The sequence below is a fragment of the Anabrus simplex genome, chromosome 2, assembly GCF_040414725.1.
Source record: "Anabrus simplex isolate iqAnaSimp1 chromosome 2, ASM4041472v1, whole genome shotgun sequence".
Lineage (NCBI taxonomy): Eukaryota > Metazoa > Arthropoda > Insecta > Orthoptera > Tettigoniidae > Anabrus > Anabrus simplex.
Window position 1 is genome coordinate 329,660,046 of NC_090266.1, and position 26,980 is coordinate 329,687,025.

The 26,980-nt window shown below is 40.1% G+C and overlaps 1 protein-coding gene across 1 annotated transcript in view; it reads left to right on the forward strand.

The window, feature by feature from the left end:
- The window catches only part of Jwa (PRA1 family protein Jwa), an 84,850-nt gene that overhangs the window by 10,065 nt on the left and 47,805 nt on the right, over positions 1 to 26,980 (forward strand). The window contains exon 2 of the mRNA XM_067139063.2: positions 25,466 to 25,683. Within this exon, the coding sequence (XP_066995164.1) occupies positions 25,466 to 25,683 (218 nt within the window). The remainder of the gene's footprint in view (positions 1 to 25,465; positions 25,684 to 26,980) is intronic.

Sequence of the window (26,980 nt, forward strand, 5' to 3'; positions counted from 1 at the left end):
AGTGAAAACCGTCAATACGGAATGATTCTAATATCTTGTAATCCCACATGTTGACCCGTGTCCCTTTCTCCTGAAGTTATTTCACAGGAAGAAGAGAAATATTTCTCGTGGAAATAACGTAATGCTTTTTTTAAATGCTATTTGTTTGGGGCGTTCACCTACAGAGATGTTTTGCCCCTACTTGCACCATATGATATGAACCTGCATGTAATTGGAATTGCAGAAGTGTAGAGTGTTTAATGTGAGGAAAGGAACGTTAAGGACGACACAAACACCCAGTCCCCAGGCCAGGGATATTAATCATTTACAATTAAAATTCCCTGACCCGGCCGGGAATCGAACCCGGGGCTGCCGGATGGCAGGCGGACACGTTGCCCCCCTACACCACGGTGCCGGACAACGTAATGAATACTCTAGAACATTAGCCACTTTCATTACTGCTCTCTCAAAGAAACATGCGTTAACTGCCTCGCACATAATGATCAAGGTAACGGTCTTGCTTCAGTTGGTTACCAGAGCTGGCCACGTCTAGCTATATGTTAACAAATGCAAACACGTGCAATTTTATTAGACATTTGTGATGGTGTCAGGACCTTATAGCTCGAAAGGGCAGCTACATTTTTTTTACATTACTTTCTTATGGTTCCTTCATCCTCTCTGCGAAATTTCATTGTCTGTTTCGATTTGACCGTATCGATAGTTCCCTTATTAGTAGTCTTCCAAGCAGACACTGCTTTATTCAATTTTCAACCTTCAGTTACACCCCCCCCGTCTTTCTCACACACACGACTCCACGAACCTACGACACTGGCGTAGCAGGGGGAGAGGTGATACTCTCACGTGGCGCGTCCCAGGTGGCAGATAGGGGGGTCCTAACCGGCTTGCCGGCAGACTTCAGGGAAATAAAATACCTCTCACTGACCAAACGCACAACCCCCTGTGGGTGAGGGGCGCAAACGAAGAATACATCCACGGTATCCCCTGCCTGTCGTAAGAGGTGACTAAAAGGGGCAACCAAACGATGATTGTATTAGAACCATGAAACTACTTGTGATTAGTACCACCATGCGGGGAACACCATGGGTCACTTTTACTTGCGTGTAGTACCACTATGTTAGGTACAAAATAGGTTTGTGATTAGTAGCAACAGTGTGTGTTAGCGGCTCTTACAGTACCTGTGATTAGTACCACTTTAGGAGCGACACCGTGGGTGAGCGCCATCATGATTCTGGCTTGCCTATGATAAGTACCCACTGTATGAGGAACACCACGGGATAGTGCCGAGTCTCTGTGGTTAGTATATGTATGTGATGAACACCATAGGTTTGTGTTGCCTGTAAATGCGCCGCAATGTGCGAAACATCATAGGTCTGTATTACATGTGCGAATTTCATTACCTGTGACTAGTACCATAATGTGTGGAATACCGCAAGTCTACAATACTTTTGATTAGTACCGCAACATGACAAATACCATGGTTCTACTTTCCTAGCGATAAGTACCATTATCAGGGGCCGATGACTTGGACTTGGGACTCCTTTACACAAGAATAATCAATTCAGTATTATGCTGTAGAAGCAGTCCCTTGGTCAGTAATACTATTGCTCTACGTCAGTTTCTGTGAATGTGGGGCATTGCGGGTCGGATCCACTGATTGTTTTAAATTCATGTCCATCCATTCATTCTTCGTCCTCATGTTTTGAATTCTGGTCAGTGGAGGATTTTGGACTTTTAATTTGTCGTTACATTTTGTGTCATTTCGTACCATTAGGGGCCAATGACCTAAATGTTAGGCCCCTTTAAACAAGCAGCATCATCATCACACAGGACTTTTCTTCTACTTTTTGGATAAGCAAATTTTCATTTGCCATTCATCATAACTAGGGCTAGGAAGGAGAGGAAATGTTCTTTTTTTTTTTTTTTTTTTTTTTTAAGTGTCTGAGTATGAGGCCCAACATAATGTATGTTCAATCTGAGTAATTGTAGGCCGGAAAATGCTGGGTTTTATTTGTCCTTTTTTTGCCTTTTTCAGTGTCTTTATAGCTTATTGTGCTTTTTTTTAAGGTCTTAATGGCTTTTTTGCAACTTCACCTTCTTTCGACTACATTTTTACTGCCTATTTTCAATTTGAATCATCATTAGTTCATACATCACCTCTTAAACATCCTTTCTTTAATAAATGCATATATTTGAACCATATCTGAGAAGAGAGAACATTAAATGAAACTAAACCGGTGCTTGAAACAAACAGGGGTATCAAATTATGTGCAAGGTGAAATGTTGAAAGGAGAACATTTTGATGTGAGTGTTTTTGAAGAGGAAGATCTCGCATGCTTCAAGTACGAACCCTTAACATCCGTTGATGTGAAGAGGATTTTTCTCGATGTTTTGCAACATGCTGGCTGAAAACAGACAACCCTTTACACCTAAGAACCCAGAGGAGACTATTGTGATTTAAGGTTTCCAAATTCCAATTTCTGTAACCCTCGAGTGGTTAAGCCAAATATGATTCCTGTTATACTAATTTTAATTTCTTTCTCCAGGATGTCCATTGCGGGTTCGCTAAACTCATTTTGAGGTGGAATAAAATATTTCATTCTAAATACTGCAACTACTTTTTTAACAAACATCCTTTTATTAAATTATGTTAATCTAAAATGATATAGTCTAAATGAAGTAGTATTTCACTCATTATTTTTGCACTGTATCTTGCATACCACCAGAACTTTGCATTTTTTAATATTATATTCCTTCATTAAATATGTAATTAAAACTAAAATTATGAATGAATTTGGATCGCATTTTTACGTCCTTTCTGACAGTTTATAGGTCCACTTTTTTATATTTTTAGGTCTTTTTAAGGCAATTTATAGGTCTTCAACTTCCGAGCCCTATTGTAACATCAATCATCATAACATTTCCTTCTGCAAGGAGTATATCCAAGAATCATTGTACCTTTGTTTCACTATTGATCTTTTCTTGTAAACCCCTTGTAATAGAATGCAGTGATATAGATAATAATTCTTATTAATAGGTCAGGAATAACAACAAAGGTGAAAAGGGGAATTTTCTGTTCATTCTGAAGTGTCTTCATGTATTCTCTGGATTCCATATATATTTCATATCTAATAAGATTACAGAGTTCAGGCCAGATCTCAAATCAGGTGATTTTATCACCATTTTGGAAGGAGGTGAAATGTCATTGCACAAATCTGTGACAATGTTCAAAAGGCTTGCAGATACGGGTGCAAATATATATTTATTGATCTTTCTCCACAATCATAGTTGGTATAAGAAAATTAATGGGTTTCTCTACTGTAGGCTCTGTAGTGTTTGGTGATGTTCATATCTGGAAGATCTTTTGAGGACAGTTAGAGGATATATGTTTTTTTTCTTCTCACATTTCACCAGTGTGTTTCCTTGTAATCCAGCCTCTCATGTTGAGGAATGTATTAGTATGATGAACCGTTTCATAGTAACAGAAACATTTGTTTTCAGGTAGAAAACATGTCCACAGTGGAATAATTATCCGACAAGAAGCTATATAATGTCCATAGTAGAAGCATCAAAACAGGTACATATATTTTTATAATTAACTTTCAGGTTCGGTTTAAAAGGGAGTTCGTACAAGTTGCGATCACTATTGCAGCAGGGTTGTGGCTTATGTGAGTATGATGTGTAAATAACAAAAATATGCAAAACATGTGTATCATCGTCATTTACATGTACATCTCAACATACCAGATTTTAAAAAAATACATTGTTGGTGATTCTCGGTAAAAGGTTATGAGGATGAATGTGTCCAGAATACAAAATGCCCGAAGCAGAATTGCTAATCACAGTATGAACACTTCATGAACTCCTGCTTCAGGCAGTCTTCTGAAACACATTGACATTCAATGTCAAAAATCCATTCTAGCAGTGTTTTAAACCTCCCAGGTCTGAAGTGATCATATACAGATATTGTCTACAAGTATCTAACGAAGTCTGCTAAAAGCAGGAGGACAGAACTGATTGTGTATAATGCACAATAACAATGACATTGAATTCCTCATCAGTGCTGTGAACTGAAAGTTGTTCAGGATAATGTGATCTTCCATCCTCTTCAGCACCACCTTGAACAGATGAAACTATAGCACATCAAGTGTTGTGTATCCAGGAGGATGGCCTTGATGATACACACCATGTCATTAAATTTGATGTACTGTCCTGATAAGTGCTGAGCGAGTTAACCAGAAGAAGAGACTCCAACGTTGCGTGTGGGAAGACTAAACTGACATTTTGGTTCTTGATAAATCACCAGCATCTTGGGAAACATGTATCCACTTGCTAGATTAAAGGTCGTATGTTGTAGGAATGAGTTGTTGCGTGCTCAGTCAAACTTCTATACTGATTTTGCTACCTTGAAATTCAGAGTTTGCATCGAGTGAAACTCCTTTCATATACCACTTTCATCCTATTATATATCCGGTTGTGTTGTTGTTTTTTAATTATTTTTTTAGACATGTTGCATCCTTTCTTCCAGGTGTTATTTGTTACACATTTGGTGTTATAGCCTGTGAGCCTAGATTGTAGCGCTGTTTGAACCTTGCCATCCTTCCATGGATAGATGCAGTGAACCTGGTGAGTCCAGTATCTTGAGCTTTTTCCAGACCCCAAGTTTGAAAACTGTTGTCATGAACATTGGTACTCAAAGTGGATCTTGTGATTCTGAATTTTTCAGCCTCATAATCATCCATTGTGTGAAGTCTCGAGCACCAGCGTTCTCCTTTCTCTACCAGGTGATAAATACATCATACATGTTGTATGTCTTGCATAGTAGTGTTTATGAACTGTATTATAACTCAGTCTTTTCATTTTCCCAGAATCCTGAAATGTAATGATTAGGGCCCGGATTTTTAAAAAATGCATAGCGCATATTTTGACATATTTTGAGGGTCAGTGCATATTCAAGGCGTAACAGCATATTCCGGTATATAATGTCTAATTTAAGGACAATTGCAAGAACTACTAAAATAAATCTGTTTTATACATCCCTAGCTAGTTGCCTATTTTATGTGCATCCCTCACTAGTTGGTATTTTCAACTCTGTGTAACGGCACTTTACGTTCACAACTGACAGTGGCAACAGATGGCTTAGGTGTGGGTAGGCAGGCTGGACTTCCCTGAATTCCTTTCTCTACCACAGCAGGTAATAATCTCAGGGGGTTGGGCACTTGGTCAGGACAGAAGTATCTTCAGTTCACTAGTTACGTTCCATTTCAATGCCCTGCATCTCATTTCTAAAAGTGTTAGTTTCTAAAAATGCCAAAGGAAAAGAGCAGCAGAAGAGATTTACTAAATCAGTGGGTGTCGGGTATAGGAACTATTCAGCAGATGGTGTCATAGTGTACTGTCAAGTTTGCTCAAAGGAAGTGAAATGTAAAAAGAAATTTCATCTTGAACAGCATTCAAAAACAACTGCACGTATTAAAGCAGAGGAGGAGAAGAACAGCACACCACAGCAACTACTTCTTACGCAGGTGAAGCCCACGTCCTGTATTCTTAATACATTTTCAAATTATCTTTGCAGGGCTTTTGTATGCAGCAGCATTCCATTAAATAAATTAAACAATCCAGTTCTGCGATCATTTCTCGAGAAATATTGTGTAAATCAAAAAATACCAGATGAATATACTCTTAGGAAATATTACCTACCTCCGCTATATGAATCTACCCTAAAATTGATCCGTTCTGATATCGGAAGGAACTGTATCTGGATATCGGTGGATGAGACAACTGATTCATGTGGCCGTTGCATAACAAATTTCGTGGTTGGTAAATTACCTCCAGACGAACCCGGTAAGCCACATCTTCATACTTGTAAAGTAGAGAAAACCAACCATAGCACAATAGCAAGATTTGTAAATTATTCTCTGCGACTATTGTGACCATCTGAAATTGAGAATAATTGTTGTAAAGTGCTTGTACTGCTCACAGGTACAGCTTCTTATACGTTGAAAGCAGCAAAGGTCCTCAAAAGTATTTTATCCAAAACTCATACACGTAACCTGTTTAGTGCACGGATTACACCGCATTGCAGAAGAAATATGCGCACAGTTTCCAGCTGTTAACAATTTAATTGGATGTGGGAAGAAACTGTTTCTGAAAGCACCAGCTCGTGTCCAGTTTTACAAAGATTGTCTACCTGAAGTTCTTTTGCCACCTGAACCTCTCCTGACTAGGTGGGGGACATGGTTATCTGCAGTATCATTTTATCAGGAAAATTTTAATGAAGTGAAAGAAGTGGTTACAAAACTTGAAGATGAGCGTATTGCATGTGTCCGTGATGCAAAAGTTGTGTTTGAAACCGCTACTGTTTATCAAGATGTGAATTTCATTCATGCACATTTTTCTAAACTTCCTAAAGCCATGGAGAGCTTAGAATCTTCTGGTACTCCCCTCCATGAATCACTTGATCTCGTTGAGAAAGCTGCATCATCATTGAATTCCGCTCCAGGCAAAATTGGAGAGAAGATTAAATGCAAGTTAGAAAAGGTGTTGAATTCGAACCCAGGACTGAAGAAGATTAGTCAACACTTGAGTGGAACTAGGGTATCTTTGCCAGATGTATGCTCCAAAATGTTGGTGCCCATGTATAAGTACTGTCCAATCACATCAGTTGATGTAGAACGATCATTCTCAGCCTATAAACCCATTTTGACTGACAATAGACATAGTTTGGCTACAGAAAACATTGAAAGACTACTAGTTATCTACTGCGATGCTGCTTTTTGCAATAAATGATACGTGTAGGCCTAAATAGGTAAGTGAATAAAATTGCAGGTTTTTAAGAGCATATTTCTGTATTTTCCGTGCATATATTCTAACCTTTTTAGTGTATATTTGCACGCATATTTTCAGGTTTTTTGTGCATATAAATCCTGGCCCTAGTAATGATCTCCTTTGCTGTATTCCATCAACTCAGCCCACTTCTTCCTCTTCTGTGGACTTTGCATAAAATAGGACAACTAACTTCCAGCACTTGCAAACATCTTGTCAGATTCTAGATTGGCACTTTGTCATCAGTTTCTTCTGGCCGATCATCTCCTTCGTATTCGTATTCTTCATTGTAGTCTTGTATATTAGTTACATATTTTACATCTATTTGTTGCCACTGTGTCTTCTATCACATTGTTTTATAGTTCAGCTCCCTTTCGCTTCTGTGTTGTAATTTCTGTAGATTTTTATTTTATTTGTCATGACTAACGGTATTTCCAGGATTCATTGCAGTCCTTTAGTGAGAGTTAATAGTCTCGCTACGTAATCAGTCACAGAATAAACAGAATGATTGTGTAGCTGCCCCAGTTGATTAGTTACAATTGACGAATGTACTAGTTGCAAAGCTCACGCATAACATCTGCAGTTTACAGTACCGGTGCAGGTACAGCTAGATGTCACTCGGTCAGCTTTATCGCATGACCTTGGGTGATGCCTATTTCGAACACAAAATAGCTCTCGACAAAATGTTTAAATGACTAAAGAGACTGCATTGTTTATGATGATAGACGTGGTCCCTGATGAGCGGATCATCAAATGTTTGTAACTGACAATGTAATTGATGATAGCACTTATGTTTTGCATATTTATTATTGACACATCATTCATGTTCTCATTGAGCCACAACATTCTTGCAATCGCAATCATAACCTGTGCTAACTCCCTTGTTAGTATGACAGCTTTTATATCAGTCACTGTAATGGAGTATGCTTATCTTGCAACTTCTTATAATATTTGCCAAACGAAACTGTATGTGTTGGACAGAACAGCACATTTTGTCTTTGTAAAAGTGTTCTGTTATAGCGAACGTAATTGGGGGAGCTGACATATTTTGTTCGGTATATTTTCTGGGTTCAGTTTGTATCAGATGCTTTAACTTGTATGGTATGTACAAAGAGGAAAGAAAGAATGTTCATGTTGCACTGGTATTTAACTAACTCACATAGTCTGAATGTTGTACAAAATGGGACTGCACTGGCATGACATCTATTATTTACTGTATCACTACACCTTGTGGCTCACATTTCTTATTTCCCGATGTGTTCAAGGCATTAGTTGCTGATGGTATTTGAATAAGCAATTAGCATGGAGATTTTGGTTCACAGGTTAAAAAAAAAAAGCATATTGTTCTATACTTTGGCTTCAAACAAGTTGTGTTTTATTCACCAACGTGATAGTTAATTTGATCTCTGTATTATTTTCATTTTCAACCCATTGGCGCAGAGTGATGGAACCATTCCGTGCTCCGCTACTATGTACGTGAGGCAGAACCATGGAACTGTTCCGTTTTCGCATTACGATGCAGTTTAACTGATTCCACAATAGATGGAGATAGTTGTGACTCTGTATATGTGTGAGTGACATCTCTTTTCATATTCTTTGGATACATATATCGATAATAGACAATAGTTTGGTGTCATTTGTTATTTTCAAGTGGTTGGTCTTTGACTTGGACACAAGTAAACGAACATGGTAGCTCGTCGGCAGCTGAAAGAAAAAAGAAATCGAATCTTTGCTCGAAAGTGATGATAATTATAATTCTTTCGATGAAAGTAACAGAAGTGAGTAGTATCAATTCTAGTTCTGATAATGATGAATTGAATAGTGCCGTAAATGAATAGGAAGATGAGCAGAGAGAAGATAAATGTGACGTACATGTGCCGATGGAGTGAATATGGGTGCAGGACAATAACAAAATAAAACATATTCCATGTTCTGCAGTTTGTGGAAAATATGTTTTAACATGCAATGTTCTGTATTTTATCATATTCATTTTCCTTTTATGTTTTGAAAGTTCCCTCTTTTTTTTTTCCCCCACAGAAAGTTGTAGACAGAAATTTCCCTTAAAATAATTCCTGCTCCAGGGCATATTTATTTTGCCAACAATGTTTGTCTCAGTGGGTTAATTCTCTGGTTTCATTCATAGTTGATTTTTCTTGCTAGTTCTCTGCTCTATTCCAAAAGTTGTGAAATTGTAAATAACTCATGAAACATAGATTGCTTGTATTGAAATTTCATGTTATGACTTTTCCCTGATCTGTTCATTTATTTTTGAGACCTGATCAATTTCCTGATACAAAACATGCCAGTGATTGAATGTAGAGGGGAAATCACGTAAAACCACCCCCATGAATATTTATGAAACAAGATGTGTAATTGATCCACTGTTTTCACAGATTGGAAGTAGTCCTACATAAGTTATGAGTTTCATTCTGGCCCGCATTGACACCTAATCACTAACAAAGGGCAGAGAAAGGTCCACCTATTCAATACCATATTGAATAGGTAGACCCTTCTCTACCCTTTGATAGATTGTAAGTACATACGTACATACATACATTACATACATACACTTTCATTCTAGACTGTTATACCTTTCAGCATTCAGTCTACAACCCTCTATTTGTAACTAGCTCTGTGGCCTCATTTTGTTTCCATATCTCTTAACTATGCCTTTGCTGGCAGGACCTAGTGTTTACAGTGCACTATGTCTTCTGGTATAGGCTAGAGCAATTTTGTTACTTTCATAGATCTGTCTCTGTCTTATCCTTGGCTTTGACAATATGAAAGTGACTGAGGTATGAGCGATGCTAGTAACTGTTGTATGTCCGGCGCTCTCTTCTCGCTCCTCCAGCCAGCTGCACGCGCGCCTGTGTATCATTCTGCTAGCTTCGACGCGCAGCCCTCAGTGCGCGTGCCTGACCATTGAGTGTACTATAAATAGGAGCTCCCTGCCTGCTCAATTGCCCACTTGCCCGGTGTCCAGCTCCAGAATACACCCTACGTCGAGCACGGAGGCTACTCCTCTTGAAAATGTGCTTCGACCAGGTGGACTGAATTTCTGGCAGTACGAGGTTTCACCTCTGGTCACCGCTCCCTTACCTGTTTCCGCTGCCTATGTTCCGTAATTCTTTTACAAGCCATTTTCATTCCCTAATTTACGCAAGCTCCCTTAGTTTCGCTAGGTGGAATTTCTTCAATCAATTGAACTTGCTTTTTAGGAATTCAGGCACTTCTACAAACAAGGACTCTCAAAGACATTTATGTTAGTGTGCCAGATAGTTCTCGACTATCAACGTGTCAATTCACAAAGACTATCTTTTCAAGATAGAAGTGTACATAAAGACTGTAAACCTGTACATATTGTATAAAGACAAACTTTTCTCAAGATTCAATATTCCTTCTTGCTTCAAAATAAATTTCAATTATTTGTGTAAATATCATAAAGTGAAGCAATAAAAGTTGTGTTTAGTAAACTTCAACCTTGGTTACAACACAACTCTATGGCGACGAGGTAAAAAAGCAACCTACAATTCTTCGACCCCAGTTGCCAACTCTATAGCGACGAGGTAAACAAGCACCAAACTACACGTCATCAGCCCCAATCGCCAACTCTATAGCGACGAGGTAAACACGACACTACAATTCAACGGGCCCAGTTGTCAACTCTACGGCGACGTGCTAAACGACAACGACACTCCAACCAGTTCTGACACACAGCTTACCTTACTCTTTCTTGCACGCATCTCGCAATGGCTACTGCGGAACAACTCGCTACGGTCTTCCAAGCCTTACAGCAGCAACAACAACAGTTTATGCAACAACAACAGGCAGCATTAATTCAGGCTATTCAAGCTATTTCTGTCTCTACACAGCCATCAGCTATTCCTCCGTTCACTGCTTTTGATCCAGCTAAGGAAGAATGGTCAGTTTATTTAGCCCGTTTACAACAGCATTTCATCTGCCATTCTGTCACAGATGATCAACGCCGCCGCGCACTATTTCTTAGTTCGGTTGGCAATGCTACGTGTGAATTACTACGTAAATTAAGTCCGGAAGAACACTTATCTGAGGTACCCTTCACGCAGCTCTTGGCCCGTCTCACGGAACACTATGCCAAAGCTCCTCACATAGTGGCTGCTCGCTATAAATTTTTTCACAGCAGAAAGCAACCCCATCAGACACATACTGAATGGATAACTGAATTGCGTGGTCTAGCTAAACCCTGCCAGTTCATCTGCTCCAAGGACGGTTGTGGTTCATCCTACACTGATTCTCTCATTCGGGACATGATAATTTTACATACTCCTGAAGACAAAATACGTTTTGACGCTGTCAAGCAGAGTAACCCTTCTTTAGAAGACGTCCAGCGTATTGCTACGGTTTATGCGCTTACTACCAAGACTGCCGCAGCCATAGCTTCTCCACACGAAGTTGCACAAGTCTCGCCTCAGGCCCGCAAGTCCTCTGCTACAGTGAACCGTACGGATAAGGCGCTCTCCACCAAGCATTCTCGCCAGGTTCCCTCTCGTAATGCTCCACGGAAGCCCAATTCTAAAAGCTCCTCGAAACTCCTGCCTTCCTGCCGAGGTTGTTTCAAGCATCATGAACGTCGTGACTGTCGTTTTTTCAAAGCTACTTGTGAACGATGTAATAAACTTGGACACATTAAGACTGTCTGTCAAAGTTCGCTCCGCCCTGCTAAGACTACTGCAGCACGCCGGAAGCATATACAGCCCCGCCAAGACATGGAAGTTGATCAAATCAATCTTATTCTTCCCACAAAGGATTCTCACAAAATCATCATTCCTCTCTCATTCTCTGATCGATCTGTCGAATTTCAATTAGATACTGGATCACCTGTTTCTATTATTAACCTGACTACCTACCACGACTTAGGTTCACCTTCATGCTCTCCAGCTGACATCCAGCTCGTGACATTTAACAAGAAGAAAATTGACATCAAAGGTCAAATCAAGCTTCAGGCTAGTTATAAAGGAATTCAGAAGGCCATTCCTCTTCTCGTAGTTAACAACTACACTGCATCAAACATTATGGGCATGGATCTATTTAACTTATTTGGTTTCCAGATACATGACAACATTAACGTCGTATCTACATTGCATCCTACTTCTGACGTTACCGCTCTCCTAGCGCAGTTTCCTGAAGTCTTCGACTCTCAGCTCGGAACAGCCAAAGACTATACAGCTCACATACAGCTGAAATCCGGAGCTAAGCCTCGCTTCCTCAAATCACGTCCAGTACCCCTAGCACTTCAAGACCAGGTCACGAAAGAATTAGACAGATGGATACAAACTGGAATTGTTGTCCCAGTTACTTCTAGTCAATGGGCTACTCCACTCGTGGTAATCAAGAAACCTGATGGTAATGTTCGACTTTGTGGCGATTTTCGATCTACAGTCAACGCACAACTCGACACAGATATCTTTCCTATTCCACGTCCAGAAGACTTATTCCGTCGTCTCTCTGGTGGACAATTCTTCTCTCGAGTTGATCTTAAAGAAGCATATCTCCAGCTACTTTTAGACGAAGAATCTAAGAAATTTCTCACACTCAACACTCCTCTCGGACTGCTCCAGCTCCAGCGGCTCCCATTCGGTGTTTCATCCTCAGCGGCTATTTTTCAGCGCTATTTGGCTCAACTCACCGCCTCCATTCCCGGTTGTGCTAACTACCTGGATGATATTATTGTTACTGGAAAAGATCATCAGGAACATCTAACCAATCTACGCCTCCTTCTCCAGAAATTGAAAGACAATGGCCTACGAGCGAATCTCGCTAAATGTACCTTCTTTCAGCCTCAAGTTCACTACCTAGGACATATACTTGATAAGAATGGAATTCGTCCTAGTACACAGAATGTCTCAGCGATAGTAAACATGCCAGCACCTCAGAACCTCAAGCAGCTTCAGTCCTTCATAGGCAAAGCGAACTATTATAATAAGTTCATTCCACGCTTCGCTACAGTGGCAGCTCCATTAAACGCTCTACGTAAAAAAGGTGTTAAATTTCAGTGGACTCCGCAATGCCAACAGGCATGGAAAACAATCAACAACGCCTTAATTCAAGCTATACAACTCACTCATTTTCAGCCCGACAAGATCATCACGCTAGCTACTGACGCTTCAGACTACGGTGTCGGTGCCGTTCTCTCCCAGAAGGATCGTCATGGACAAGAACGCCCCATCGCCTTCGCTTCGAAAACACTTAATGACCATCAACGTCGATACTCACAGATAGAGAAAGAAGCTTTAGCCATCATCTTTGGTATTCGCCGTTTCAATGAATATCTCTATGGCAACCATTTCCTGATCATTACCGATCATAAGCCTCTCGTACACTTATTCCATCCTGGTAATAAGATCCCAGAGAATTCCCTCAGAAAGCTTCAACGATGGTCCATGTTCCTTTCTGATTATTCCTATCAGATTGTATATCGAGCCACATCCCAGCATTGTAATGCTGATGCCCTCTCCCGCTTACCCGTTGGTCCTGATACTGCCTTCGATTCTCAAGAATCTGAATGTCTTCAGTTGGACATAGAACTTGAAGATACTGTATCCAGTTTTCCTATTGATGCTACCTGCATAGCTAAAGCTACGGATAAGGACAGTACACTTGCTACTGTACGTACTTACATCCGCAACGGTTGGCCTCTTCAGAGCACACTTCCTGCCCACCTGGCACCTTATCATCGTATGCAGCATCGTCTCACGACTCGTGCCGGAGTGGTATTACTAGAAGCAGGCACCATCTTCCGAGTGGTTATCCCACTTAGCCTACAGAAACAAGTTCTCGGATTATTACACCAAAGCCATTGGGGTATCTCCAGAACAAAGCAACTCGCCCGTCAACACTGCTACTGGCCCGGTATTGATGCCGCCATCGAAAAGCTAATACGTCATTGTGAGCAATGTCAAACGAATCAGAACGCCCCGTCTTCTGATCTTGCTTCATGGCCTCCTGCTACTACTCCTTGGGAACGAGTTCACATCGATTTCGCAGGTCCTTTCCTCAATTCCATGTGGTTAATAGTCATCGATTCACTGTCAAACTTTCCATATGTCGTGGATATGCATTCGACTACTACAACCGAAGCTACCATTCGTGCTCTCCAGAAAATCTTTACTACAGAAGGTTTACCGCAAGTACTCATTTCAGACAACGGACCTCAATTTACAGCTACTGCTTTTCAGAACTTTTGTACACATAATGGCATTCGTCACATCCTAGCACCACCTTTTCACCCTCAATCTAATGGTGAAGCTGAACGCTTCGTACAAACATTTAAAAGAAGTATGAAGAAAGCTGTCTCTTCAGGCTTAACTAAAGACCAAGCCTTGCTCCAACTCTTAAACAACTACAGAACTCTACCCGGCGCTGATAATATCACTCCTGCACAGAAGCTCCATGGACGACCTCACAGAACTTTACTTTCTCTGTTACAGCCTCTTCCAGCCCAGCATAAGACCTCACCAACGAAGTTCTCCCTCAACGACAAGGTCTACACCAGGACATTCAAATCCAACCCACTCTGGATACCTGGAGTCATCTGCAGATCTTTGGGTCATCGTCTATACGAGATACAGACTACGGAGAAACGTATCTGCCGCCATCAAGATCAGATACGTCTGCGCTACCGCCCCTGTCCAGCTGTTGATGCTATTGCTAAACCAGATAAATCTATTGCTGAACGCGCTTTAGATCATTTAATAACAATGGGTTCCTTTCAGGACGAGACAGCGCCACTCCGCCCAGTTCCAGCTCCGGACAATACAACAGAGAAATCAGCAGCTCCACCCCAGCATCGCAGTCGCCGCCAGCGCCGCCGCCGTTTCACGCCGTACCGGCGTATTTAGGAGGGGAGGGTGTTGTATGTCCGGCGCTCTCTTCTCGCTCCTCCAGCCAGCTGCACGCGCGCCTGTGTATCATTCTGCTAGCTTCGACGCGCAGCCCTCAGTGCGCGTGCCTGACCATTGAGTGTACTATAAATAGGAGCTCCCTGCCTGCTCAATTGCCCACTTGCCCGGTGTCCAGCTCCAGAATACACCCTACGTCGAGCACGGAGGCTACTCCTCTTGAAAATGTGCTTCGACCAGGTGGACTGAATTTCTGGCAGTACGAGGTTTCACCTCTGGTCACCGCTCCCTTACCTGTTTCCGCTGCCTATGTTCCGTAATTCTTTTACAAGCCATTTTCATTCCCTAATTTACGCAAGCTCCCTTAGTTTCGCTAGGTGGAATTTCTTCAATCAATTGAACTTGCTTTTTAGGAATTCAGGCACTTCTACAAACAAGGACTCTCAAAGACATTTATGTTAGTGTGCCAGATAGTTCTCGACTATCAACGTGTCAATTCACAAAGACTATCTTTTCAAGATAGAAGTGTACATAAAGACTGTAAACCTGTACATATTGTATAAAGACAAACTTTTCTCAAGATTCAATATTCCTTCTTGCTTCAAAATAAATTTCAATTATTTGTGTAAATATCATAAAGTGAAGCAATAAAAGTTGTGTTTAGTAAACTTCAACCTTGGTTACAACAGTAACGCCATTCCTTATGCAGCCAGTCCCTGGTATGAATGGTGTGAAAATGTTGCTCATAGGGTCGATTGGTGTATGCATTTCAGTAGGCTTGGCAGACTGATATGTAATAGCAACTCTGGCTTGGTGAGGAAAGCAACGGGAAACTACCTCACTCCTCATTTCCCTAGTACGCCTCTTCAGTGATGCCTAGGCCATCTATGACAGCTGACGGCAGAGCTGTTGAGGATCCCACCAGCGGCATCGCTGACAGATTGAACATACATCTCTTAACTTTAAATCATTAGAAACCAGGTCTAACCATCATCGTCCTGTTCTCCCTCTACTCCTAGGTAACCTATCCTCCTCAATTCGCCTCACACGACCCCACCACCGAGATTGGATTATCAAGTTCGTTTCTAATTTAGCCTTTATCTCCTCAGATCATTCTCACTACTTTCACGTTTGTTGATTCTAACTTATTCATAAGATATCTTGAGTCCACCCAGCTTTCACTCCCATACAGCAAGGTTGGCCTGAATAAAAAGGGTGGTACCGGGCGAGTTGGCCGTGCGCGTAGAGGCGCGCGGCTGTGAGCTTGCATCCGGGAGATAGTAGGTTCGAATCCAACTATCGGCAGCCCTGAAGATGGTTTTCCGTGGTTTCCCATTTTCACACCAGGCAAATGCTGGGGCTGTACCTTAATTAAGGCCACGGCCGCTTCCTTCCAACTCCTAGGCCTTTCCTATCCCATCGTCGCCATAAGACCTATCTGTGTCGGTGCGACGTAAAGCCCCTAGCAAAAAAAAAAAAAAAAAAAAAGGGTGGTGTCAAATTTCCCTTTGGGAAAATCAAATTATCATAAATGTCTTTCAATAAATTACTCAAATTGTTAACGATGAATTTATTTACATTGAACGAATAGTTTTCGAGGCACATCTGTATGGAATTTGGAGTCTACAAGTGTAGGATTCAGTGCATTGAAACTAGGAAACTGACTCGGGGCCTATGAAATTACCATGAATGAAATAATCAGCTCTCTAGACCACGGCCTCTCAGGGTGCGTGCATCAGTGCATTGCACGGCGCATGGTGCAAATGATTACTTTACTAGGTTGACCCTGGTGCAAACTGCCACTCCACGATTTTGAACAATAGCACTGTCTCTTTCTTTTCCTATCCCTGTCTCGCTTGCTCCACCTTTTTCCACCTTCCTCACCTTCCTTGCAGCAAAATGTTTCTGTGCGGTGGGCGGAGACGCTCAGTTCGATGGGACAAGGTCGCTGGTGCAAAAGAGGTTCAAACATACAAACAAAAATTCTCTTTAAATTGAGCTGATAGTTTATCTTCTACCTCCTATATCCCTCTTTCTTTGCAATGATACTAGTAATGTCTGGTCAAGGGAATTAGCTGACAGCAATTCTGAGTGTGTTCTTTAAATTACAATCGTAAATACTCGCATGTTACAATCATAAATACTCACATGCAGTCTAGTTTTCATACAAGTCAAAACAGAAAATAAATCTTTCACATATGCATGTGGAACCAAGCATAAAAACAATTTTAGCCACTTTCCAATGCAGCTTCGACAAATTCTAGTAGAATTTGAGCGAACTTTTTTGTTGAAAAATTGGTCTAGGGAGCGGTGATAAGGGTACAGGGATCTGGAAGTCAAGTAGGGATGACATAAAAATGTTAGTGTTGAGCTGTAGAAGTATTGTAAAGAAAGGAATAGAATTAAGTAATTTAATAGAAATATACTTACCAGATATTGTAATAGGAGTTGAATCATGGCTGAGATGTGATATAATGGATTCAGAAATTTTCTCATGGAACTGGAGTGTGTATCATAGAGATAGGATAGGAATGGTAGGAGGGGGAGTATTCATTCTGGTGAAAGAAGAATTTGTAACCTATTCAAATTTAAAGATGACAAACATGAAATTCTAGGTGAAAGGCTCCTTTCTAAAGATAATAGGCAACTTGATGTCTTTGGAGTGTACAGACTGGGAAAGGGTAGCGCTGACACTGATTCAGAATTTTTGATAGGATAATCAGCTATGTGGGAAACGACATGGAAAGGAATGTGATTTTAGCGGGAGAAGTCAATGTACCAAATGTCAGTTGAGAAGGTAATGTGAACAAGAAGCATAACCAAAAAATGGCAAATCCATATCTATAAAATAACACGTCCTGACTGACTGACTGACTGATTCATCATCGCCGAGCCAGAGGATTTTTGGACATTCCATCGCTAAGGGAGTAAAATGGGGGGTGAACTGTATAAATAAGTATATCTATATCTCAAAAAATTGAAAGTTTACAAAGGTAAAAATTGGTATTTGGAATCTTGTTTAAAAATAAAGAAACACATATTTTTTTTGTTTCTGGAAACTCTCATTAAGGGGGGTGAAAAAATGGATTGAATACCTTCTATGAGAATACTTATATCTCAAAAACTGAAGACATTACAGACATGAAAATTGGTTATTTGGTATCTCCTTTAAAAGTAAAAAATAAAAACATATTTTTTGTTTTTGAAAAATCCAATTAATGGGCCGGGGGTGATCAGGAATGACAAAAGTGGGGGAGGATTTTTGAAGAGACTGTATGTACATTATATCTCAGAAGCATAATGTGGTACAGACATGCAAATTGGCATTTGGAATCTCCTGTAAAAGTAAAGTAACATAGACAATTTGTTTTCGGAAAATCCACTTGAGGGGAACTAAAAAAAGGAGTGGATTTTTAAAATGAGCATATCTAGAGTATATCTCAAAAACTTAACTTTTACAGACGTGAAAATTGGTATTATTATTAATCTTTTAAAAACTAAGAAACATGCATTTTTTTGTTTTGGGAAAAAACCACTTAAGGGGTGGGGGGTGAAAAGGACTGAAAAGGGGGTAGAATTATTTACATTAGGATACTGATATCTTAAAAACTGAAGATGTTGCAGATGTGAAAATTGGTATTTGGAGTCTCCTTTAAAAATAAAGTAATATGTATTTTTTGTTTTTGGAAAATCCACTTAAGGGGGTGAAAGAATTGAAAAATTAGTTGAATTCTTTGTATGAGAATACTTGTATCTCAAAAATTAAAGGTGTTGCAAATGTGAAAATTGGTACTTGGAATCTCCTTTAAAAATAAAGGATTTTTTTTTTATTTTATTTTATTTTTTTTTTTTTTTTTTTTTTTTTTTTTTTTTTTTTTTTTTTTTTTTTTTTTTTTCGGAAAATCTAATTAACCCACCAGTGGTTGCTAGGATGAAAGTAACACGAGTGGTCGCACGTTGAGCAAAATGCTCACGTTATGATATAACATGTTTACATTATAAATACCAACAGATTTCAAGCATAAATATATTAACACATTAAATGAACATAGGCCTAAGAATAAATCTCGAATGGTTATAAAGACCACTAAAAATTAAAAATTAAATTACAAATAGTAATAAATCCCAAATGTTATAACTTTATCTGGAAATACAATTCCCAACTTTCTAAAATAGTGTGTGCGTATTTTGCAATGCCCTTTACACAAGGAGGATGAGTCACTATATTTTCAGCGCAAGTACGTGAGCGTAGATTTCTTCTTGGTGAGTGTCTCCCCCACTTTGTCACCTTATCTTTCTCTATATGAACATTGTTACTAAACAGGAAATTCCCATTTACCTCCAACACACAGGTAAATTGTTCGCCAGCTCCAGATTGCTCTCCAGGTACGGTTCGATCAGCATGATCTTCTGTCTCACTCTCCAGTACCCGTTTTATGTTCACTTTCACGGTCCATTTCACTGTTCTCGTCCTCGAGTTGATCACTAGGAATTGCATCAAACCAAGCTAAAATGTCATGACATGAAGCCATCGTCACGCAACACATTAATACAATAAGTTTCAAAGAACTGTTTCAACTATGAAACATTATTCAATAATAGCAAAACTATCACACACACAGAAATTAGCACCTACGTGACTGGTCGCGCATGAAGCAAAATGCTCACCGTTGATGGTCGCTGAAAATTCCTCCCTCCCTGTCCATTCTCAAGGTCACAGATGTGCGTTTCAATGCATCCGTCTTTCTCAAAACTGCAGTGTGAAGGTACATCAGGGCTCGGGTTCAAAACTACATGCTGTATAAAAGAGCAGATGATTTTCAATGACTGTGAGCATTTTGCTCATATAGCGACCACTGGCGGGTTAAGGAGGCTGAAATAATTGAAATTTAGTTGAATTATTTGTATGAGGATACTTATATCTATAAAAAAAAAAAACACTAAAGATGTTACAGACGTGAAAGTTGGTATTTGAAATATCCTTTAAAAATAAAGAAACATGCATTTTTGGAGGAAAATCAACTTGGGGGAGGGGGAGTCGAATTCTTATGACGACACGGCATAAGGGAGGACGCTAAACACAACATGACCGACTATGAGACTTATCACAACATTCTAACTTCAAATTCAACTTCAGCTACGGTTGTTCTCAAGAGTTCCCCCAACAATCATATGTTAGAAAATCTTTTATATTCTTATCTTCAAGACTCAACAAGTATGTACTTCTCCAGCCTAAAAAGAAGACCCCTTACGCCGATTTTGTTAACTTGACATTGACTTCTTGGAAAATTTTAACCCAACATGAATGAACATTTTATCACATCATCATCATAATCATCATTTATATTTTAATGTCATGTAAACAATAAACTAGCTATAAGAAATTGTACACGTATTGGAAGGTGGGAATCTCCTTGTAACATAACCTTAGTTGTGTTGAGCCAATACGGGACAGAATGAGATTTATTAGCTGGATACATATATCTCAAAAACTAACCATGTTACAGTCATGATAATTGGTATTTTGAAGCTCCTTTATAAATAAAGAAATGCGTATTGTTTGTTTTAGGAAAATTCACTTAAGAGGGAGGGTGAAAGGAAGTGAAAGAATTGAATTCTTTTTATGGGGATACTTATATCTCAAAAACTGAATGTTACAGACGTGAACATTGATATTTGGAATCTCCTTAGAAAATAAAGAAACGCATACTTTTTCTTTTTGGAAAATCGGCTTAAGGGGGAGAGTGAAAATAAGTAAAGGGGTTAAATTTTGTTAATGAGCATAGGCCTACTTATAACTCAAAAACTAAAGATGTTATAGACATGAAAACTGGTATTTGGAATCTCCTTTAAAAACAAAGAAACATGTATTTTTTTGTTTTCGTGAATCCACTTAACTGGCTGAAAAGAATTGAAAAAGCTGGTGAATTTTTAAAATGAGTATATCTACAGTATGTCAAAAGCTTCACATTACAGACAAACTCTTTTTATTGAAGATCATTTTTCATCCTTTTCATTGGTGCTGTTACTGTCTGGCTGCGGGGTCCACCTTCCTACATCTTGCCCTTCACTTCGCTCGGTCTGCAGCGTCAAATGGTTGGACACCTGCTTGTCACATTTTCTGCAAACAGTCCAACACTTTTTCGGTTGTTCTCAGGGTTGCCATCTGTCAGGACTAAGTTCAAATGCTCATTTTGCAATGGATTCTCCATCAGCTCTGGCTAAGTGTCCATACCAGTGCACTCTAGCCTCTCTCGTCTTTGTCGACATTGGGGTGATCTTATGGCATAGGTGGTCCAGTTGTGTAACACCTAGCATCCATCTTAGCATCCTTATATTCATGACATGAAGGATCTGCTCATGTTTCGTCACAGGCCAACATTCCGCCTCATATAGTGTTCCTGGCCAAATGACTATGCAATACAAATTTGATGTTAGGTCGAGAATCTTCTGGTTGCAAAGTACACCTGTAACTGACACCACTTCAACCATCCTGCATTAACTCTCGGTCGGGTGTCTCAGACCATGTCACCATCAGTTGTGTGGTAACCAAGATACCTAAAATTTTTAGACTTGACCTGTGGGATACCATAAACTACTATCGTGTCGTCTGTCTGGGCATCATGCTCCATGTATTCAGTTCTTGTCAGGTTGAGCCATAGTCCAAATTGGTCCAGTCATGTTTTCTGCTGGTTGACCGGATATTTCCAGATGTTGGCTATTCTGGGAATCACCAGCCAACTTAACATCAACACTATGCCATAAGGTTCATGGATAAGGCATTTGTAGATCTGCAGTCACATTGTCCATGGATAAGATAAATGATAATGGCCCCTGATGGAAGCCCACATCAGTCGAATGCTGAATGGCTAAGTGACACCGGCAGCGCAACTGACAGAGCTTGTAGTGTTGTACCCAGCAAATGCAAGCCTCCAGAATGCCATGTAAATGCAGAGAATACCAAATTAGTTCATGAATGCCTTTTCAAAACCTAGAAAGGCTATATGGACTGTCTTTCTCCTCTCTTAATTCCCCTCTTCTAGCAGATGGTGGCATACGTTTTTCTGCTTTCCCTCATGAAGCCACACTGGTTTGGTGGTGACAGTGCTGCACAGGTGTGCATCAATTACACGTTCAACTATCTTCACCCCCTGTGGGTGGGGGACGCAGACGAAGAATTCACCCATGATATCCCCTGCCTGTCGTAAGATGCGACTAAAAGGGGCGAGCAAGGGATGATCAAATTAGAACCATGAAACTACTTGTGATTAGTATCACCACGTGGGGAACACCATGGGTCGCATTTACTTGCACGTAGTACAACTACCTTAGGTACCAAATAGGTTTGTGATTAGTAGCAACTGAGAGTGCGATGGCTTTTACAGTACCTGTGATTAGCAGCACTATATGAGGGACACCATGGGATGAGGGAACCCATGGTTCTGGCTTGCCTATGATTAGTACCCACTATATGAGGAACACTACAGGATAGTACAAGTCCCTGTGGTTAGTACCCTTATGTGATGAACATCATAGGTTTGCGTTGCCTGTAAATGGCAGCGTAATGTGTGAAACAGCCTAGGTCTGTAAAACATGTACGAATTTCATTACCTGTGAGTAGTACCATAATGTGTGGAATACCGCAAGTCTACTCTACTCTTGATTAGTACCGCAACATAACAAATACCGTGGTTCTACTTTCCTAGCGATAAGTACCATTGTGAGGGGCCGCTTACTTGGACTTTGGACCCGTTTCGACTACAAGTATCATCGATTCAGTATTGTGTTGTAGAAGCAGTCCCTTGGTCAGTAATACTATTGTTCTACGCCAGCTTCTCTGCATGTGAGGCACTGTAGGTCGGTTCCACTGATCGTTTTAAATTTATATCCATCCATTCATTCTTCGTCCTCACGTTTTGAATTGTGGTCAGTGGATGTTTTTGGGCTTTTAATTTGTCATTTCATTTCGTCTCATTTCTTACCATTAGGGGTCGATGACCTAGATGTTAGGCCCCTTTAAACAACAATCATCTTCAACTATCTTCATCACATGACACAGGAGGCATATAGGGTGGTAGTTTGAGCAATCCATGACAGCTTTCCCTTTCCAGATAGGTGCTGTGATGTTGGTCTGCCATTTAAATGGGATCTTCTCCTCTAAGCATTTTTTGAAGAGGGCTGTTAAGAATTCGGCTTCATGTTGTCCCGTTTTCTTCCCTATTTCAACAGTGGCATGGCATCAGGTCTGTGGCATGGGTGGCGGATTGGACTGCTGCAGCTGTAATGGGATGTACTAAATACTGCACCCTATACAGGTTCAGCTGAAGGGATCAGCAGATTGCTGATCACACCTAAATAATTGCGCCAGTAATGGTTATTGGTGTAGTTGTCGTTATTCATCCTTAACATGAAGATGAGCTATGTCCTCTGTAACATGATTGCGAGATTTTGCTAGCCTGAACATACTGTTTCCACCTTCAGGTCTGTCTAGTCACTTGTAGAAGTCATGCAAGTGTTTAGTTTTTGCAGCTCCAATTGCTCATTTTCTTTAGATTTACAATAAGATAGTGTAAGAGTTGGATTTTCATGGGTTTTTACCTGTCTGGAATGAAACCACTTTTTGAATGCAGTGTTCTTGAGCTTTGCAAAATTCTGGAAATCTTTATTGCACCACCACACCTGTTTGTCTACAAAATACCTTCCTGGCTTTGTCACACCAAACATTTCGTTTATACTTCGCTGGATTACTGCAGAGACCTCATCCCATGTCACTTCATTCGCATTGTCCACAGGGAACGGTTTGTTGCTGTTCATAAGTTCTGCTGCTTGTTCAGGGAGCTTCCACCATTTGACACATTGCATAGTGCTGAAGGGTCTGATGCATGGTCAGAGATGAAGGTAATAATCTAAGACCAATAGCTTATGCTGAGGAGTGATGATGTCTGAAGGAATTACGTGGAGTCCTTCACCAGCTGTAAGTCTCTTCTTTGCACCATCCAGTAGTCTATTTTTGTGTTGAGACTACCGCTGCTGTAATTTCCTGTATGTCGTATTTTCTCGCATAATTAACGTCCTTGCATAATTTACGCATCCCAATATTCTTGGGGCCAAAGTGGAGAAAAAGAAATGTTCGAACATCCATCACGCAGCTCCGGATGAGTTTTGAAATAAAGATGTCAATTACTCAGGTAGCAGCATTCCTATTGCAAAACCGGGCATTCCAAATACTGGACAACGTGTTATCAGCCGGTAGGAAATACAACTGCACTAGTTCAGTGAGAGAATCAGCCCAGAAATGACTAGTGACGCTCTGTTCCAGTCTGGTACAAATGTATTTTACGAGTGTTTCGGGTACAGGACATGCGTTTTCTTTGATCTCAAAATAGTTTGTTAGTCCACAGAGAGCAAGAATTCGAGTAATACTGCATCACATAAACTCATGGTGATCAGTTATGCTGGAACATACGGGCAGAGGGCAGCGGGCCACAAGTATTGTGTCCAAATGCAGTGTGCGCTACTGTAGCAACAGAGAATATTTTCCAGTGTCGGTACTTCAAACCGACATGTCCAACTTACCTGATGACATTTCAGAAAAATCTCACGCCGGAATTTTATGCCCAAATGAAGATAACCGAAAATAAGTTGAACCAATTGTGTGTATATTTGATGTATCTTTTAAATGTAAATTTATTGTAAATACTTTTTTTAATATCCAAATTCCTAGAATAATTTAGGCATCCAAATTTTTTGCCTGTATTTTACTTCAAGAAAAGTGTGTTAATTACGTGAGAAAAATATGGTAGTAAGGTGTGACGGGCATTTCCTGAAAAATATGTAAGCAAGTTCCAGATCACATGTTTCGGCATATTCTAAAGCTCGTTCCCCTGCATCTTTACGTGCACCGTACCCGAAGCCTCCATGCACTCTCTCGAAACCATTACGTGATCAGCTAGCATGGCAGTTGAGATCGCTACAAATGAAAAGATCACTCTTGATGGAGCGGATAAGTCTATTCAAAAGGTATAAAGTTCTTTATCTGAGCATCGTATCTGGCAGTGCATAACAAGACGCAGTACTCACAGCTGCTGTCCCAGCGATAATCCTGATGCCCATCAGGTGATCTGAGATGCGATCTACTTCACTAATACTATAGCTTTTCATATATAACAATTACCGCTCTTTTTTTAAATTTTTTACTTAGTTAATCTTTTAGTTAGTCTCTAACAGTTAATAGATTATCCTTTCTGCTTAGTTTCTTGTGTACAGGCAATGTCAATATGCTGTCTCAACTCATGAGTTATTCCCGTCACTGTACCAATGTTGATTTTAGCAAATTGGATGTTGTGACCTCGTTTCTTCAGCCTGCCTTGGTCCTGGCCACATAGCCCTCACTCGTCACCCCAGTCAGGCAAGGTCAGGACGCGTCACCTTCGGAGATGCTCTGGCTATTCGTACTTTCTGAAGGTTCCAATGCGTATTGCTGCAGTGTTAAATATCTCCACTGACACGTTCCTAGAGTCTGACTCCTGCCTTCCACCTTTAGCCAGGCTTGCGATTGGTGGTAGGATTTTCGTGGTGTCTCCTAGTGTTGGGGCTTTATTGAAGATTATTTGTAGGCTATTATTGCTATCCATTTGTGTTGCTGGTTGAAAATTATCATTGTATTACCTCTTAAGTTTGCTGTTTGTCTTTTAATTCAAGTTGGGAGATATTGTGTTGTTCCATGTATATTTTTTCTGTGGTTAATACAACAATTTCTTTTACAGAGTTCTACATCCTGTGCAGATGTTCGTTGGCATGATGGCTATCACATTAGCTCTTGTTTTGGTTTATTATGCCTTCAGTGCCTCAGAGTCAGTTGCACGAATGAAGACACAATACCCAGTCATTAGTATCATCCTTCTGCTAATAGGAGGCTATCTCATTCTGTATATGATGGGGTCTGTGATAGTATTCCTACTAGGAGTCCTCTTGCCAGTTATGGGTAAGTATATACAGTATATTGTATGAACTGTCCCACATTTGAGGTGGTCTGAAATTTGCATTTTCATTTAAAATATTCATACAACTGCACCGCACCTGTGAACCATGCGAGTTTGGCTCAGGGAGAAGGCCTGTGTGCCCGAATGAAGCAAATGTCTGGACCATAGGTGCATTATATTGGTTAGGTATCTGTTGAGAGACCAGACTAAAGAAAAATCATTCATCAGTAGGGAGCAACTCTTAAAAAGTTGTAACTTTGTAATAATGTATTACCCGACATGGCTTATACTGCTGCATACATGAAATTCTTAGACATTTAGCTCTCTCTGTGCGATTTGCCGACTTGAGTGTCTCAGATGGTAGAACAGTGACTTTGAGATCAAGTTGACAGGTTTGATTCTGGTTCAGTTCGTTAGTATTTGAAGGTGCTCAGATACATCAGCATCATGTCAGTAGATTTACTAGTGCATGAAAGAATTCCTGATGGACAAAATTCTCTGAAAACCATAAAAGTATAACTAACAATATTATTCTGTGTAATTTGGTAAATTTAATCAAGGGATGGGAGATTGATAGGACACATTGTGAGTAAAAGATTCAAGCTTGTAGCTGTACATGAATGTTAACATTGCAGAGCGGGTGCCCTTCACACCATGCACTAGCCCTGTTCCTGGCCACTTTCTAACTACCTTCAAAATGGAGTGCTTGCATACAAATAAACTGTCAGAACTTGATTAACTTTTAAAGGACTGCTGTGTTTCTTTCTGGAGGCCTTCCTGAATAGTCCTAGTACTCTTCTCTGGTGTGGAAATCCGAATAGCAGAAATGTTAGGGGATCGGTTGATGAGTAATCCTTCAGACAAAACTGCTGCATCAGTACACACAAAGCACCCAAAAAAAAAAAAAACATTCCTTGCTAGTGACATTAGTCCATTTCAGTGTCTTAGGAGATGTTACGAGAATGTGACTGTGAATTTTGCTGATAGTATAAGTTTGTCTAGCTCAGCTACATACTCAATAAAACCTCGCCAAACAGAAGTCCTGCTACTTGACCTATGTTTTCAGATACCTTTATACCAGGAATACCTTCAAAATCTTCTAGCCTACGTGCACTACTATGCACAACCCAGTTGTCAGAAAACAATAAATTATTCATGTCATTTACATTATTTACAATCGTAACACATCAATGCATGAAGCGTGGATTAAATTAATATTGTGAGGATGGAATTCCTTCGAATAAAGTGAAAACAAGAGTTAAAATAGAGTTCAGTGAATTATCACGAGTCTCGGTTGAA